General features: G+C 38.7%; 2 protein-coding genes across 3 annotated transcripts in view; one reads left to right on the forward strand and one right to left on the reverse strand.

Annotated features, from left to right (window-relative positions):
* The first annotated feature begins 3,376 nt into the window (after positions 1-3,376).
* On the forward strand, positions 3,377-4,104 carry LOC129772982 (uncharacterized). The gene is made up of 2 exons (XM_055776532.1): positions 3,377-3,562; positions 3,655-4,104. Exons 1-2 carry the CDS (start codon positions 3,383-3,385, stop codon positions 4,102-4,104), a joined length of 630 nt encoding a protein of 209 aa, XP_055632507.1. The 5' UTR covers positions 3,377-3,382.
* A 10,651-nt stretch (positions 4,105-14,755) lies between these two features.
* LOC129778049 (coiled-coil domain-containing protein 85C-A) overlaps positions 14,756-18,989 on the reverse strand; it is a 162,120-nt gene continuing 157,886 nt past the window's right edge. For both annotated transcript variants that reach the window (XM_055784700.1, XM_055784698.1), the window contains one exon: positions 14,756-16,021. In XM_055784700.1, coding sequence (XP_055640675.1) covers positions 15,569-16,021 — 453 coding nt within the window. In that variant the 3' untranslated portion in view covers positions 14,756-15,568. The remainder of the gene's footprint in view (positions 16,022-18,989) is intronic.

The raw sequence follows: 18,989 nt of genomic DNA on the forward strand, positions 1-18,989 counted from the left end.
GCGAAAAATAAGAAGTGTACGTATACGGACATCGCATTATCGTTCATCGTTGAGAATGGTGGAAAATTTAAATGCAACATCGACCAAAAAAGCGATTGCCCCTATATACAGGATGAATTAGATTCGGGAAATTTCATCAGACATTTCCGCTTAAAACATAGTGAAATCGCTAACGTTGAAGGCCTTCCCAAGGATTAAAGACGCTTGCTAAGAAGCACCAAATCGTCGCCAAGCACCCAATTGCCATAGATATACAGCTTTTGATCGTAGCTGTTGTGAAAATGGTGACGGAGCATGGGCTGCCACTTTTATGCTTTGAATGGGAGGGCTTTCCGCTGCTCTTGGATCCTACACCCAAACTAGCGTTGACAGAAAACATGCCATCTTTGACAGAAAAGATGGCACTTCCTGATCATGAGAGTCAAATGCGCAAATAATGAGCTATTTTGAAGCTTAAAAATGGTTTGTATGTATGCGAGCAGATATCTCTTTCTGTTTTCTTTTCTCTTTTCTTTTGGGATTGTGCAAAAAAAAAGTTCATACGACGTCATTGGGGATAGAACCAAGGCCGGCTGGAATGCGAAGTTACTCTACACGACCACGCTATCCATATAGCTGCCAGCGCTATTATAATGGAGCGTAATAATATGGGGACTATTCCGACAGTCGCATCGGGATAGGTGAGATTCATCGTGTCGGTGTCATATGAGAACTGACGCGCTATTCTGAGGGTCGACCGACTGTGATGAGAAGAGTTCATTAGATGGTGACGAACAGATGAATGACAACTGAAAACGGGTTCATTATTAAAACGTCAAATCAGGCACCTCTTTCAAAAGGGCCAATGTATGAAGTAGTAATTCACAACAATATCGAAAAAGCAAATTCTAAATTCCTTGATTTTGATTATTTAGAAATATTTTTAGCTGAGCCTAATAATACAGAAAATAGGCTAAAACTTTGACATCATATAATGCTAGATTACATTACTAAAACCTCTCCAGTACAGACATTTTGAATAATAAACATTTCAGATAATAAAAAAATTCTGCATAGGCCCTTCAGTTTGATGCTAATCGTTTGTTTATCTTTTCAAAATAGAGAGTGGTCATAATTTCTGGTATGTTTTGAGTGTTTAAAATTATTTGTCGTTTGTCTACTGATTGAATGTTGCTGGATGCTATACGGTGGGGCAAATCGTTCAAAATTGACATGATCGAAGGTATGTATTTCTGTAAACGATTCGTACCAAAATTCTACATAGACATCAATTGTTTTCAGGTCTGGAATTCGATCAGTATTATCAGAAATACCTGATGATTTGTCTGAGGTGTCTGAGATGATGAGGGATAATAACAAATGAATGGATAAACCGCGGACGCTCTGGAAACTTCCATGCAAGAAGGAGCAAACTGAAGTCGATGTAGCTTAGGGAACAGGAGCCACTGTTGTGTCCGAATAACTTTCGGAAGTACAACATAAGTTAACCAGTGCTTCGACGGCGGTAAACAAAACCATAAATCGGGCTAGAATTGCGATTAAGCAACTAGGACTTAATCAGTACCTGATCGATGGCACACTAAAGTGATGGGCTACGAAGCATTTGAATCGGATTACAACCAATGACGATGAAATTATAATAGCCGAGAAACAAGTGTTGGTTTTTTAAAATATTGTTTTTTTTAGATTGTAGGTTTCGAGATTTTCATTCTATGGAAGGCTTCAGGGCACTGCCATAAAGTGTAATTAAATGTTATTTGTTATGTATAAGCCTTGTAGCTTGATGCTATCCACTTATGTATGTTATGAGTTCCAAATTCCAACTCTATCAGATTAAAAACTTAATTTTCATATGGATAATATTTCCAAACACTATCCAAACGGTAGCTCACCACATTTCAAGAAAAAGTAGTCGGGAAACTAGTTCATAAGGCTGAAAAATTTTACACTAGATACAAATATTGAGAACTGTCTTAGGCATTGGCAGAATCTATAGATTCTTAGCGACAGCCTAGAATCTGTAAAATCTGCTTCAAAAATGAGCATAGAATTCTCGGTTCTCGGATAGTGATGAAGACTGTCTGGGATACCCTTCAGTTTATCGGTATATGAGAGATCGCTTCAATTCAATATGTATAACACAATCCGAAGGACTTCCATAGCGAATCATTAAGTCGAACTAATTGTTCGTTACTCTTGAATGAATATAAGCATGAAAACTATCAGATTCAGAACAAATAGGAACGCATTACTTTTTCATCTCACTTGTTTTCTGTCATTATACTCGCGGAAATCGTTGAAAATTCTTATTCCACTTTTTTTAATACAAACAGAACAGCGTCACGAGGAAAAACAATACCGACTCAAATCGTCGCGCATTCGCAACGATTGCAACCAAAAAGCGACTCCGAGAATCCCACGACAAATGAACAGAGTTCATCGCGTGAAACATTTTCCGCATACATTGACTGTCGGAATGCGAAAACATGCATTACTTGATTGTCACGTCGTAAACAGACTGTCGGAATAACCCCTTATTACACCTCATCATAAAATGAAGTTGGAAGGTGTTTTCTAAGCCGATAAAGAAGAACATGAACGAGGATATATCTTTCTCTGTCTGGGCCGTGTATTTGGCAAACTATACGAAAAGCTTTCATTTAAATGTGTCTCCTGTTTCGCTCCCTCATATTGGCTCTAGCATATATATTATACAAATGATATACATGTATTGGGGAGTAGAACATTTTATGTTATCTTTCAGCTCATTTAATGTAATAAATCGGGATACCTGAAAATGTGCTAAAAATTAATTTTGGGTGTATTTGTCAAGCAGTTGGGTGTACGTTGAATCGCGAAACTATTAAAAATCATTTGCGTATTATGTCCCAGCGGGTGAAGCAGATCTTTATAGATGAGATGAAGGACAAACTTATCTGTTTTTAAGCTGTTTTTGAGCTTCAAAATAGCTCATTATTTGCGCATTTGACTCTCATGACCAGAAAATGGCATCTTTTCTGCCAAAGATGGCATGTTTTCTGCCAACGCTAGTTTGGGTGTAGGTGTGAATGTTCAATACGCTCTTCGAGAAAATGTCGTCATTCGGACTCTTGGTATGTACAACACACGCAAATGCGAGTACCTATATACATCCAGCAGGATTTCTAAAATATGTTTATTTTTATAGGCATGGTAGAAGTTAAAGAAAGCCAAACTGCCGCTTTCTTGAAATCCAAAATATTGCACACGCTAGCAGAGTACAATGTGCCGATTGGGAACATTTTCTCTGTAACTCTAGACAACGGGGCCAACATGGTTGCGGCGGTCAAAAATCTAAAAGACGAGTTGGAAATGACATTATTTGAGAAATTGGCTCATAGCTATGAATGAAGTTAGAAAAATTAAAGAAAATTTATTTGTACTTGATTTATTAGATTCGCTGAAGACTGGGTTGGCAGCTCTACGTAAGGCTAGAGCTTTTAAAATGGCGCCATATCTTCATCTACGCATGAATTATCATGGGTCTACATTTTTTCCACCTGAAGAGAAAGTGGAGATACAGGTAAAAACTTTATTTTGAACTATTTCTTATAAACTCCCGAATCCTACACATTTACTTCCCATATATGTTTCATCAATTTCATATCGTTACAGAGATACATTAATGAAACATGGCAGCGGATTCACCAACTACAACCGACATCATCATCCTTCATCATGTCGAACGAGTCTTTATCAGTATCCGAAGGTATCGATGATTTTGACGAATATCTTACCGAAATGTTCGTTGGATCTGTGGACACAGAAAATAGACCTCAAACAAAATTTTTACAACAGCTTCAGTCGCTGGATTTAGAACTACGTCAAAGTCACAGCTATAACGTTTGGGATCACTGGGTGAGCCGTAAGACAACGCATCCAGAGTTATATGCAGTGGTTGTGTTGTCTACTCCATCAAACCAAGTCTCCGTAGAGAGAGCCTTCAGCGTACTTGGTCTAGTACAATCCAACCGTCGAACACAACTTGCAGAGGACACCTTGACAAACATCTTGTTGGTCATGTTGAACAAAACGTTGTTCCCACAAGCTATTTCCTCAATTTAAAAAAAATGGGTGGGTTATATCTATGATATAAACGCAAGGTTGACGTGGGACTACCTTGGCTTAAATTCTTGATTGAATGAAGTAGGTGCCAAATTCAATTGAATTCAATATGATTGCTTTGTGAGTAAAAAGATTGTATAATGCCATGTAAGGTCAATTCATGCATTGTGATAAATTATGTTCTCCGTTACCAGTAAATTTATTGACAGACCTTTCACGTTTGGTATGATGCCAAGGACAAAATATATGTACGAAAGAATTATCAAACGATTATTTTATTTTGAATTTCTTTCTGATGAGAAAACATCTCTCAAGTGTACGTACTTCTCGAACCGCGAATTTGTTTGAAACTGGAAAGTTCATTCGCTTCTAGTGTCTGCACCATCTCAGGTTCCTAAGTTTAGAAGATCATGTTAGGACAGACATATTCCACTCTGCACAAAGGCAAGCGAGGACAAAAGTACTCGCTGTTTGCATTTATTTGCAGAGCCGATTTCCCCAGAAACCTTGGTTTTGAAGTCGGTGACAGGGGAACATATTTGAATCGGAACAAAAATACCCCCAACTTGTATGAATTCGCAGTGCCGATTTCTAGACGATTCATGAATTTGAAGTCTTTGTTAGGGAAACACATTTCAATCGGAACAAAAATACCCCCGACTTATATGAATTCCAAATGTCGATTTCCCCACGCTCCATGGATTTGAAGATTGTGTTAGAAAAACACATTTCAGTCGGAACAAAAATACCCCCGACATGCATGAATTTGAATTTCTCAAGGCTAGAGACGAATGAACTGAAAAAGTTTAAAGTCTCTATAATACAATACCATTACCATTACCATTTCGTTCATTTCTTACTCTACTCTTGCACCGTGAGGACTCGAGCTCGTTAGTCTTTCGGTGGTAAGGCACATGAAAGCAGCTCGGATAAGCGCACCAGCAGCAGGATAGGTGAAGAAGCCACATCGCTATCGACCGGGAACTTTGCGTGAAATTCGTCGCTATCAGAAGTCGACCGAATTGGTGATCCGCAGCTACCTTTGCAACATTTGGATCGTGGAATTGCTCAGGACTTCAAAACCGAATTGCGCTTCCAAAGTTCCGCAGTTATGACGCTGCAGGAGGCTTATTCGAAGATACCAATTTGTGTGCTATCCATGCAAAACGCGTCACATCATGCCCAAGGACATCCAGCTGGCCCATCGTATCCGAGGAGAGCGTGCTATATTAGCTTAGCATATAATCAACGATCCTTTTCAGGGCTCCCAATTTGATGGATTAGAGTTCAGAAAAGTTTTTTACAAGCCGAACTGAAAGGAGCATTTAGCGAAAATCGTGGTGTCGATGATAATTCGATTACGATAGGTGCCATGCATATGGATTTCATAATGAAGAATATGAAATATATGACATGATGTAGTGAATATATCCGAAGAAATCACTTTGGTGAAACTGCATTATAAAATTATTTGTGTACGAATGCCGCAATCGATAGTCGACTGTAATTTGCGCTGGGTAATTTCCTCGGAGGACTCAATTCCTCCTTTAAGCATTAAGAAACTCTTTCTGGTAAAACGAATTGGTATGAATCACATTATTTGAATGATAGAATGAAGAAGTTTTCTGCCAATTTCCTCCAACCTCCAAACATATCTTTCTCCCGTTTGTCGTTTTCGCGTTCGCTAATCTTTTCTCACAACACCCATTTCTCGTTTGAGAAATTGTTGAGTAAACATTGTTTGCCAGTGCGCGTAGAGCGGGAATTCCTAAAGATTCATTGCACCTCTAATAAATTGTCGAAAGACGTGGTCTTACGTTGATCGCACTTGATTGAAAAAATCCAAACCGAAATGTATTTGGTCGCAGATTTATATGAGTAGAAAGCAAATAATCGCTCGAAAATGACTTGATTTTAGCGATGATGTTTCACGTTTTTCATGTTACGCATCCAATATTGGATACGAAAGTTTTCCACTGATGGGAAAAAAATATTCAGAAGCTTTCCTATTAATTGCGATTGATTGAAAAATAACAAAACCAAATGTATTTGGTTGCAGTGTTATATGGATAGAAAACATTAAAATAAACTCTTTCGCATGAATGTATTTTTCAATTCCCAGGGGAACTGGCAGATTATTTTTCAGCAACGATGTTAGCAACGAGAATTCCGCGAGTGTATGTGTGTATGTGTGTGTGTGTGTGGCGGCTGCTCCGATGTTTCAAGCGGAACCGTGGCATCACTCTCCTCCTGATGGATTCCCTTCTGGCCTTAGGTGCACATACAGGCTCTTGGTGACACCGTTCATTAGCGCTTTCATGATAAACGAAAATAGCTTCACAACACAGCGACAACATGCTCCAATCGCTGTTCAATCATAACTGAGGGGGTTTGGTAATGGTAATGGTATTGTATTATAGAGACTTTAAACTTTTTCAGTTCATTCGTCTCTAGCCTTGAGAAAGGCCCTTTGAAAACACTACTCTATTTTACTCCAGCGCTACCACCTCCGCCCTCTTGCCTTGAGAAAGGCACTCGATCCCTCGCCGTCCAGCCCGTCCAGCAACGATGTTATCCAGTCGGTGTCCACACAAAGAATGGAGGGGGTTTACGAGCAGCGCTCGCTTATATACCGATTGGTGATTTCAATAGCCTGTTTTGAAAGCAATTTTAAGACTATTGAAACAAGTTTTTGGATGAAAAAGTAACAAGTATATGACGCGTAGACCTTTTATCTTTCGAATGAAGTGTTTATCATACCATTTCGTTCAGTTGTTTAAGAGCTATTAACGCTCAAAATCTCGGTCTCCGGCGTAACGCTTTCATTTTCGAAACTTTGGTTTTACACCCCGGTATAGAAATGAAAGACGTAGTCCTACGTCAAAAAATATTCAGTACTTTAATTAGTGTTTTGAAAACATAAATTTATAAAAGCGGTAAGCCGCAGATATTTATATTAAAAATATATATAAATATATTACTGAATTTGTTCGATATAGGACTCCAACATTTACATCGGGGATTGCACACGCGGTTTGCAGTGCAAGATAGATAAAAAACTAGTTCTGTAAGTCAAATAATTACATATTTCTTTGATAAAATGTAATTACCTACGATGAATTTTTAGTTTGAGCTGGATTAAACGTGCTGCTACAAAAACTACGTTTTACTAAACCGATTTTCCGAACAAAAACTTTAACAACTGGGCATCTTATTTTGAAAAAAAAAAGATATTACAACCCCATCAAAAAGTTTGAATAAACCGAATGCTATACAATCGAAATCAAGAGTTTATGATCTTCCCAAAGTGTCCCATTTTATTTCACAATAAATAAATCCGAGTCCATAACCTCCATCCTCGCATCCTCGTTGCAGAGACGAATGAATGATTACTTTCATTTACTGCAAGTTTACGTGCAACAGCAACAGTATCCGAGTATCAATGAAAGAGGCAGTAAAACCGATGATGCTTGTTTGTATTACTTTTTTTTTTCTCGCTGCCGTAAGATTTTTCCTCCCTGAAGATTCCGGCTGCTGAAGGAAAGTGAAAACGTAAATAAACTGTTCATATCGTTGTGGCGGAGTGTCTGGTTTTATGATGCCGCAGCAGCAGCAGCATCAATAAGCTGCTACGACGGTGTGCATACACATGGGCAATGAGAGATGTGATGGGCCGTTTGGTCATTCGGAGAAAGACACTGCCCGTGGATATATGGTTGGTGTAGCCTTCGCTTACATACCCGATTAGGCCGCTGGTAACCAGTTTGGCGCGGAAGATTCGCTGAAATCATTTCGCTTTTTTCCCTTGCCTAGTCACCCAGGTATGCAGGATGCAGATGGTGCACTCCGGGTTAGTTGACCGCTGGTGGAAATTGTGGTGGTCAATTTCAAGCTAGTACCCCTGTAAAGTGTAACAGCTGGACCGGAGATAGCTTCCGGTAGTAACGGCAGACACGCTGAACTATAATTTTTTGATGAAATGAATTGGCTTCTGTTTTTAGATCACAGTGTAGGAAATGTGATCGAGTTACAAAAATAAGGGCAGACCTATATGAGCTGAGCTCCATCACGCCAATTGATCCAGTTTATTGTGATTATGATACATGATGTAGCATAACTTAAAGTTTACATTTGCTTGCTTCAAAGTATTAAAATCTGGAAGAGAAATTGCAAACCAACAACGATCTCAAACTTAGGTCAATGCCACTTCGAACACGTCTTGGAAAACATCCAATCAACTTTTGATTGCCAACTCCAACTGCTATGTTTTCATGTGCCGTAATAACCCGTTGGGATTCCCCCTGGCGGAACCATCGCGAGAACTATTGTCATACATGCAACAAAACGCAAATTTATGTAAGCATGATGAATGTGAAACAACTCAATCACTAGTGCTCATTAGCGTTTTTTTTCCGACAAACAGTAGACAGGTCGCTTCCCCATGGAAAATCGGCACAAAGTCGAAGTAAACCACGCAACCTTAGCATCAGCGTCAGCGCTCGCTTGGTGGAGAAAGGTGGTTCAGCGACACATCGTTTTGCGATCATTAACAACTCACAAAGCGGGAAAATCTCTCTAATCATCACATTAGTTGAAGACAATGTGACTGATGGAATAATAGTGCACTGCAAAATGAAAAGTTGTAGATGCGAGCAGAGTTACAAGAGGCGCTCTGAAGAAATAGTGTTGACATTTAATCACTGTCTTAAAACCAATTATTTCACAAATGAAGGTCGAATCGATTCAAACTCCATAATTTCATCAGAGACGGGTTTCGTGCCATATCGTCAATGGGGTTAGCAGCACCCTCTCGGAATTCATTGAAACTTTATGAATGTGGAATAGCTAATTAAACATCTCTGCATACCAAATTATTATCAAATTATTCAGGCTATTTTATGAAAAAGACGGTACTCTTTTGTGCTTTTTGCCCCCTATCAAGTTCCAGTAATTGCCCTGAAAAAAGTTTGTGCTCTGCTGACACTTCCTATTCATGCATTCCTCCGAGTACATTTAGAATCGAACCAGACTCCAAAATATTTGGAACTCGTAGATTGGATGATGGTTTCGTCGAACATCTGGAGCTGAAATTTGGGAGGTTGGTGCTTCCTAACAAATACAACCATCTCGATTATGGAGATATAGAATTCAATACCTAGCTTCAAAGCCCATTTAGATAAATCATCTGAGGAAATTGGCAGTGGTTTGCAGTGGCAGTGGTTGCATAGTTTTAATACCTGATACAACATTGTCATCTGCGAGCTGCCCCAGTGTACAGACATCTGTAAGATGATTATCAATACCATTACTATAGAAGAAGTTGTTTTCAGAAAGATCCTTTCTATTTCATAGAAAAAATTGTAAGGGGTTGTATCTAAGACACGACCGCATATTTTCGACGTAGAACTACGCAATTATATTATGCAATCCATTTGTTTACCACTTCGAATATTATTTTAGAATGCATCGAAATTTATGTAATAGATAATGTTCTTCGTTACAAATAAATTTGATGAACGTCCTTTTACGTTTGGTATGATGCCTAGGACTTCCAAAATATGTGAACGGTCATTGCATTTTACATTTCCCTCTGAAAATATTACGCATCTTATGTTTACGTAGTTCTCGAACCGCGAAAGTTCATTCACCTCTAGTGTCTAAAATGACAATGTTCCCAGGCTTCTCAGTTTAAAAGTACGTTTTAGGGAAACATATTCCGGTCTGCACAACGACAAGCGAGTACAAAAGTACTCAACACCAAAAAATATCCCCGACTTGCATGTATTTGCAAAGCCGATTCCCTCAGGCACATTAATTTTGAAGTCCATGTTAGGGAAACACAGCTCGGGGGGAACAAAAATGCCCCCGACTTATATGTATATTTGCAGAGCGGATTTCCACAGGTACATCGATTTTGAAGTATGTGTTGGGGAAACCGTAACTCGAACCAATCAAAACGAGGCAGTTAGGGTGTTTAAATAACGCTTGACATTTTACAGTTATTCAGTTGTTCATTTCATTAAAAATAATATTTTATCAATTGTGATAGACGCGTAGAAATATTTCCTATCAATTCATGCCAACATCTATTCGATCTATTAAGAAATGTTCGAGTTATAAGCATTCGAAATACGGTTAGGGTTAGCACAGAAATCGGCAGAACAAATGTATGGGAAAAAAGGAAGTTCTTCCAGTTTTCATGAATTGAAACCATTTAGAGTCTAGCGAATTGTAATGTATAGCATATCAAACAAATCTTAGAGAATTTCCGATTCGATTGGTATGCAAATCATGAGAATTCGTTCACAGTGAAAATAGTTATTAATGTTAACTTTATTTCATAAAAACGTGACCTGTTTTCTGATTTGGCACCCTTCCTGAAAGACGTAGTTCTACGTCAAAAATGATTGTATGATGATTGTTTTTGTGTATGTTTAGCATTCAAAAAAAGTCACAGGAGGTTGTGTCCGACACGACCGCATAGTTGACGTAGGATTACGTTAGGCTGTCTGTCGCATGCTGATTTTGGAAATGTTTGAAAAAATATATTGTTAAACTCTTTGATAATGATCTGCTGGCCCTGAAAAGGGCCGTTTGGTTTGGTTGTTGGGCAGTTTTTGTTCACTTCACCAGTGTTATTATCGAGCTTCCGGTATCAGTGATAGAAAGTTGTTTCAGCTCCGATGCCCGTTTACGAGATGTGAGACACAACTCAATTGTTGACCGCTCAGATTCGATGCTCGTCTTGAATTTCACTGCTGCACCTTCACCATGTCAAGAAGCACGTTCTCGCACTTCTGACGGAGAGAGCGTGCCCGAAACGCTCCGCTCGTGATACTTGCTGCTGCCACTAGTAGTAAGTAGTAGTAGTAGTAGTTTGCCGCTGCTTCTACTGCCATAGAAACTCAATGTGAGGCACAGCTCGCCTATTGACCACTCAGCTTCGATGCTCGCCTTGATATAAGCTGCTTCCACTATTGCTGCTGCTACTTGTTGTCCGTTCCACGTCCATGGTGAGAATGAATGATATCTACGAGTGCTTCCTCGTTTTATATCATTTGGTATGTGTGAACTACGCGCCTCCTACTTGCTTGCGATACAAATATTTGGCTTATCGGGCGCGAAAAAACGAAGCGAAGTTTTAATATAGCTTTTAAAAGTATGATATCATAACCCTTTTCATCATCGATGCTTTTTCAACAAATAGTCGCTCAATTGATCGAATACTTAAAAACAACGAATGTTCCATGATGAATTGAACGAAAATTTTAGACATTTCTAGCCGTTATACGACGGTTCCCTGTTAATTGCACCTGGTCAAAGAAAAAGCAAAACTTAACAATATTTTTGATCATAGTTTTACATCATTTTTATGATTAGTGGAAAACAATAAATTAAACTCTTTCGTTCAAAGCAATATCGATAGTCCTGAAAAGGACTGGTTGATTTCTCTGTTCATGTTCATGTTAGTCGGATGTAGGCAGTTGTTTACTTTTTAGCAGCGGTAGTTTTCTCCAAAGCCGTTGCTGCTTTCTTTGGCTTTGGCATCTTCGGCTTCTGTGCGTCGGTTTGCGTGGGGTTTCGTTGACACCACCACGGCGAGCTGAACGACGGGTAGTGTGTTTGATACCCTTCATGATGCCAAGAACACGTTCTCGTACTTCTGACGAAGAGAACGTGCCTGAAACGCTTCGCTCGTGATGCTTGCTGTTGCCACAAGTACTAAACCGGTTTCAGCAATCGTTGCTACTGTTTGCCGCTTTTTATGCTGCCATAGAAGCTCTATGTGAGGCGCAGCTCACATTTTGACCGCTCAACTTCGATGCTCGCCTTAAGAAAAGCCGCTTCCACTGCTGCTGCTATCCACTTGTGGTCCGTTCCACGTCCGTTGTAAGAATGGATGAGATCCACGTATACTCCTTTCTTTTATATCATTTGGTATGTGTGAAGTAGGTGCCTCCTACTCGATTTCCATGCAGCTTGCCGGTGAACGAACGAATCGGACGCGAAAATAAATGACGTCAATTTCGACCAATCAGGACTGGGTATCTCTGTTTGGATAGGGGTTGAGATTTTTCAATTGTTCGATAGTTAGTTACATGATAAATACTATTTTATTCAATGTGAAAAATTGTTATGGAGTGCCGGAATCGTTTGATGCAAAAATCTCACCAATCCATCATGAAATGAATGAGTAATAAGCGTTTGAAATTGGACATTTTTCACGACGTGATCGATTTTCGTTTTTCCATTTGTACCCCAATATGTTCCCGAAAGACGTAATCCTACGTCAAAAATAAGGCTATGAGAACATACCCAACTAAGACACAAACCACCATCGAATGAGAACTTTCACATCAACTGTGGTAAAAATCGCATGCGAGCATGGTTACCATATCTACAGAATAATCTGTATTTCTGCAGATTTATTAGACTATTTGAAACCAAGAATCTGTATACAGTAATGTACATTCAATGCGAAAACTAGCTAATTGGACAGACCTGTAATGCGACACGTTTAATTGGACATTCTTACCTCTAATTGGACTTTTTTGGACATATCGAGTTCGGGGCCCAAATTATGGACGCCACCAGATGCGACACTGTACCACTGTCTTCGCGTCCATTTACAGGTCAAAATCGCCTCCAATGCAACACTGAGTGCCTCGGCATGTCGCATTAAATGTGAATTACTGTATATAGATTACAGATTTTTGTTGGTTTTCATACAGAATTTACGGGTTTTTTTTAATAACGTTCCAATAATAGTTATGGCCTGATGTACACCTCAATGAAGCATTGAATTTTGTATGCTCGCACGTTACGTGGATACCATCAACCTCCTCCAATCAATAATATCTATGCCAATTAATGTTACTAAAACTAAAACTATACTTCAAAATTGGACTTACAAATTTAACACAGATTTCAATACAGATTTTTTGAGAAAATACTAAGATAAAAATAAAATTCAGACCAAAAACAAAAATTTTACTATGACAACCCTAATCGTGAGCAGGTCGATTCTGGGCCAGTTTCTGTCAAACTTGGTCCAGCTGCTTATTGGTCAATTCTGAAGGGATGAACACTCTCAAACTATTAGGTGTACCGGTAAGTTTCTTCGGTTTTACAACAGATGGCGTAACTTGATTATTATTCCAGTGAATCAAATTTCCAGACATTCGTTGGAAAGCTACTGTCATTGCAAGTCTTTTTCAGTATATGTCAAAAAGTTGAAGCATTAACAAAATATTTTTTGGCCACTTCGAATATGTCGAATTTTGTACCAACGAGAGTGTTTTTGCGGGGAGTGTTACTTCATTACTTCAATATGAAGAGAAAAGCTGCGGAAAGTCATCGCATTTTGGTGAAAGTTTATGGTGACCATGCTCCAACTGAGCGAACGTGTCAAACGTGGTTTGCGTGGTTTTTAAAAGTGGCAATTTTGACTTGGAAGACCAAGAGTGTTCCGGACCGCCAAAAAAGTTTGAAGATGAAGAATTGGAAGCTTTACTCGATCAAGATCCGCCACAAATGCAACAAGAATCTGCCGATATACTTGGAGTAACTCAGCAAACCATATCCGATAGTTTAAAAGCTATGGGAATGATCCAAAAGAAAGGACGTTGGGTACCGTATGAATTGAAGCCACGAGACGTCGAACGTCGTTTTTTCACGTGCGAACAACTGCTCTAACGGCATAAAAGAAAGGTGTTTTTGCATCGAATTGTTACTGGCAATGAAAAGTGGGTCCATAACGACAATCTTAAACGTCGGGCAATGATTGATTCTTTGTTTTTAAGAGGCTTTAAACTTTGCAGTTCATTCGCCTCTAGTCGGGCAACGTATGGATACCCCGGCCATGCATCAACATCGACGGCCGCGCGGAATATTCACGGCCAGGAGGTTGTGCTGAAGGAACATGGTCTGGTTGACCAGCACTTCTCCAATTTTGATGAAGTCAAAAATTGAATCGATTCGTAGTTAGCCGACAAACCGGTCGATTATTTCCGCAAAGGGATCCGTGAATTGCCTGAAAGATGGGAAAAAGTTGTGACTAGCGATGGGCAATACTTTGAATAAATTTGTATCCATTTTTGCAGAATTATGCATTAATTTTTGAAAAAAACGAAGAAACTTACTGGTACTCCTATCGAATCTTGTAGATGTTGCAGTTTTCCAGAATGCTGCGTATGAAGCTTTTAATCTCAGAGTGTAATTGGCTAACCTTCGGATTTACTACTTGAAACAACCCAGCCGAGCTCGAAATAAGGACCAAAAACGTATAGAATGTTGTCATTTTATATCACTCTTTCGACATAACATCACGAGGTTCATTTGAACTTTCATTTTAAATGAGCATTTCAAAATTATTTTATACATTTTTCTCAAAATTTTGAAAAGTTTGTAACTTTGAAAAAGTCTGCAACAAAAATTAAATGTCTGTAAAACTGGCATCTCTGGCAACGTGAGCAGAGAAACATGTAACGTAACATTGCAACATTTCACGAATACGAATCGAAAGTTGAAACATTTCATTTGCGTTACGCATTTGAAAAATTCAAAAGTCCGTTACAAGACTGAAACAAATTTATATTTATTTGAACAAGATTAGCTGCATTTCTTTCCAAATAAAGCACCTTTCCCCTGCAATAACAACCGTTTAATAATGATAAAAATTATGTATATAAAAACAACACTAACAAGAAATCCTAGAATACACAAATACATAGCGCTGAAATAGAATGCTTCTGTGTTTACTACATTTGAAAACCCTAAACTCCAAAACTCGTCCATACGTATTTCTACAATTGCTTACGCTCTATATCGTATGTAAAGCATTTCCGTTCACTCCATCGGATGTCCCCTAACCCTAGTAATTCAGCAGCTTGTTTGGTCCGATTCTATGCATCGTCTATGCTTCCAGCATCATGACAATATATCTTTTTCCCAATGGAGTATAAATATAACGATAAACGATGATAAATATTTTATTGTTTTTGATTGAATATGTTAAACTGTATTGTGTTGTATCTATACAAGATTTTAGAAACCTCTTTTTGTATTCGATTTCTGTTTTTTGTATCCTGCTTTAACAATACCACTCTGTACAAATTAACCGCTAAAGGGATTCTATTTGACAGCGCAATCTTTGCTCTCGTTCATCATAACGTTCCCATTCTTTATCTTTCTGTAGAATCATTATAATTAATTTGTACATAAACAAAAAGAAGAGGATAAAGTGTAAGAGAAACGGACCGAATCCCACCGAGCCGAATGAATGCTGGAGTTGCCGATCTTCTCCTCCTCTCTGTACTCTGTGCGTGGTCCAACTGGGTCCGACAACGATGACGATGACCACACAAACAGCCTCGTGTGTGCTCTAGATGTGTTTTTTTGTTGTTGTTTATTTCAATATCATATTTTCCGCCACGTCACGCTGCTAACGCCGGCGGATTCCCGATCAAACATGCTGATCAATGCCCGCATTGGGAGCATCCTCAAGCTTTCGCCACACCACATTGCACATCTCACGGACGAGCGCCTTTTCGCCGTCATCCAGCTGATCGGGCATCTTGTTTGGTCCGATTCGTTCCCGTTCGAGCTGCTCGCGCACCTCCAAAACCTGCAGGGCTCGCACAACCGCCTCCGGTCGGCCCGAGATGGGATCGTTGATAGACGTTGTTTGATTGGCGCTGCTGTTGTTGTTGTGGTTGTTGATGATGTTGTTGTTATTTATGGTGCTGCTGTTGTTATTGTTGTTATTATTGCCCTGAGGTCCGGTTCCGTTTTGTGGACCGATTGGGACGCTTTTCAGAATAGCGCAACGTTCTTCCTCTAGCTGTCGTATTCGGGATTCGAGCGAACGGACGTATTGCAGGGTTTGGTCACTTAATGTGGAGCGAAGGTTGATTTCCTGAAATGAGAACAAAGGAGAGCTGTCTTAGTAAATGAATGTTGTAACATACAAAGGCTTTTTATAGCGTAATTAACTCAAATCTGCAGTTGAAATTTTTGAATGATGTTTTAACTAGGGATGAAACGAATAGTAATTTGGCCGGATACCGGACCGGATATCCGACAAGTTTCGAGATCGGATAGCCTAATATCCGGTCACCGGATGGCTTCATGAAGCAGTGCGTTGGGATTCTGAAACCGTTGGAAGAAATATCAAAAATTACATGTTCTTTTTTTTTTTAAATTTCGCATGTTGCTGCATAAATAGATTTTTGGACGAGACTGCACATAGAACACCGAACGTATCTCGCATCTCGCAAAGCATCTTTAAACGCTGGATGTGTAGGTCATTTCAACTCCTTTAGGGAAGATCTCAATTACCTAATTGCAACCGTTTTGGACCCGAGGTTCAAATCAGACCATTTAGGAGTTCTCGAGATGGAAACAGCACGACAGAAAATTTAAATGGATTATACAAGTTTTCTGTGAGTAACAACTCATCGTCGTCTTCAACACTTGTTGAATGAATAAGAAGTGATGTAACTGAATCAAACGTTAAACGCAAAATTCACGACACATTCCGAATTGGATCACAATTACAATCCTTACATTTGGTGGCCATTGAGCAATTCCAAATGAAATCGTCCTAAAATGCAAAAAAAACCTGTATTTTGACGTAGGATTACGTCTTTCTGGAACATATTGGGGCACAAATTGAAAAACATAAATCGAGTACATCGTGAAAATTGTCCAATTTCAAACGCTAATTGCTCAGTCATTTCATGATGGATTGATGAAATTTTTGCGCCAATCGATTTCGGCACTCCATAACAATTTTTTTTATATTGCAGAAAATAATATATGTCATGAAACTAACTATCGAACAATTGAAAAATCTCAACCCCTATCCTAACGAAAATACCCATTTCTGATTGGTCGAAATTGACGACACATACGGCGGGTCCCTAACAGAGACATCAAAACCATGCTGCCTAGGCGAAATCGACATTGCAAATACATAAAAGTAGGGGGAGCTTTCGTACCTACCGAGATGTATTCCCTAACAGAGACATCGAAACCAAGCTGCCTGGAGGAAATTGACATTGCAAATACATGAAAGTAGGGGAAATTTTTTATCCTACCGAAGTGCGTTCCCTAACAGAGACATCAAAAAACCAAGCTGCCTGGGAGAAATCGGTATTGCAAATATATGCAAGTCGGAGGCATTTGTGTATTGCAAGTAAGGTGAGTGATATGATTAATCTAGTTAATGAAATTTAAATTTGGAACTTTAATGTTGGTTGCTTCGTGAAATTTCATATCAATAACCGATCTTGTATTGTGGAAAATTTAGCACAAGTGTAAGTGTAAAATTGTTTATGGTAGCAGTTGTGTTAAAAATGACTTGATATATGAAACGATTTATTCCGATTTTCATGAATAAAAACCAAGGTGTGTTCCCGCTCCAGAACGGGTCGTTTGGTTTAAGCTGTCTGTTTTGTTGTGTTCATTTTCACCCAAGGAAAGTTTATACGACGAGAAAATTTTGAAAAGTGAAGAAATATTAGAAAAAGTGATTTCCCATATGCTCTACATATAGTATTAAGTGTTGTTAGTCCAATTAAAATTCGCATTGGGTTGAATAAACACTCAGAAAGTAAAAATTATAAAACAAAATTACCTATTCTATTTCAAATATGTTTTCTCTCTATATTAAAGTAACATGTTTTTACTGATGAGAAACTTTGATAATTGTGTTCGGTATTGGTAATTATCTTTTATTACATTGGTGAGTTTTCTTCTTCAGTTCATCCATACATATCACAGGAGGCATCTCGTCTAGGATCACAAAGGGCCATTTTCATCATTTCTTGTTCCACTTCGGTATCTTTTATTTGATACGCACCATTTAACGCCTGTTTACTATTCTTCTGTCATCATCACTTGGTAAACACTGGTGGAATGAACAAACAATACCCAACAACCAAACAAAACGACCCTTTTCAGGGCCACCAAATCATTATCAAAGAGTTTAACGATGTAATTCTTCAAACATATCCAAAATCAACAGATAGCCTAACGGAATACTACGTCAACTATGCAGTCGTGTCTCGGACACAACCCTTCTGTATTCTTATATCAGAAAGCAACATCTAAGCTTCCCAAAGCTTTGAAACGCGCATCCAAGTACATTTGACTGCAAATGTGAAACATGCGAAAATTATTCAGATTGAACACGAAACGTACACATGAATTTGAAGCTACTTTTAGTTTGTTGATCGCAACTGACGAAGACTGTATCAAAAGGAAATCGCACTACATAAAATGAGGAAGGATAAGCGATTTAAACAGTTTTAATTTAATATCAAGACTCAAAAAAATACCACTAAGCTGTAATGCGCGTAGTTTTTCATACACTTTTCCACATTGTTCAAGAGGAACGTTGTCCCATTCCATATTTTCCTGGATTTTGTAGCCCAAGCTGGTAACAGAGCTAAAAAATGGAAACAATGAGTCATTCAGTCTCAAACACGGTCTGTCAACATTATTTCTAGCATCCCCTATGAACATTGCGTAAGTCTTTTTAACATTGATTAATAAATTCCATACAGATTGAAAACGATTACTTAAGTATGAACTAAATGATTCGACAGCATTGCCAGAAAACCCAAACTTATTTGCTAGTTTTCTGCATTAAATACTATGCGATATAGTATCAAACGCCTTGGAAAAATCCAGTAGGATTAAAACTACTGATTTCTTTGCCTTCGTCCATAATCAACACTATGTCATCGAATATTTTGAGTACAGCTGTTTTGGTGCTATGTTTAGGGTGGTATTCTGATTGACATTCGTTCAAACATCTATTTTCATGAGTATATAAATATATTTGACTTTTGATAATGCGCTCAAATGCTTTCGAAAGC

The sequence above is a fragment of the Toxorhynchites rutilus genome, chromosome 3, assembly GCF_029784135.1.
Source record: "Toxorhynchites rutilus septentrionalis strain SRP chromosome 3, ASM2978413v1, whole genome shotgun sequence".
NCBI lineage: Eukaryota > Metazoa > Arthropoda > Insecta > Diptera > Culicidae > Toxorhynchites > Toxorhynchites rutilus.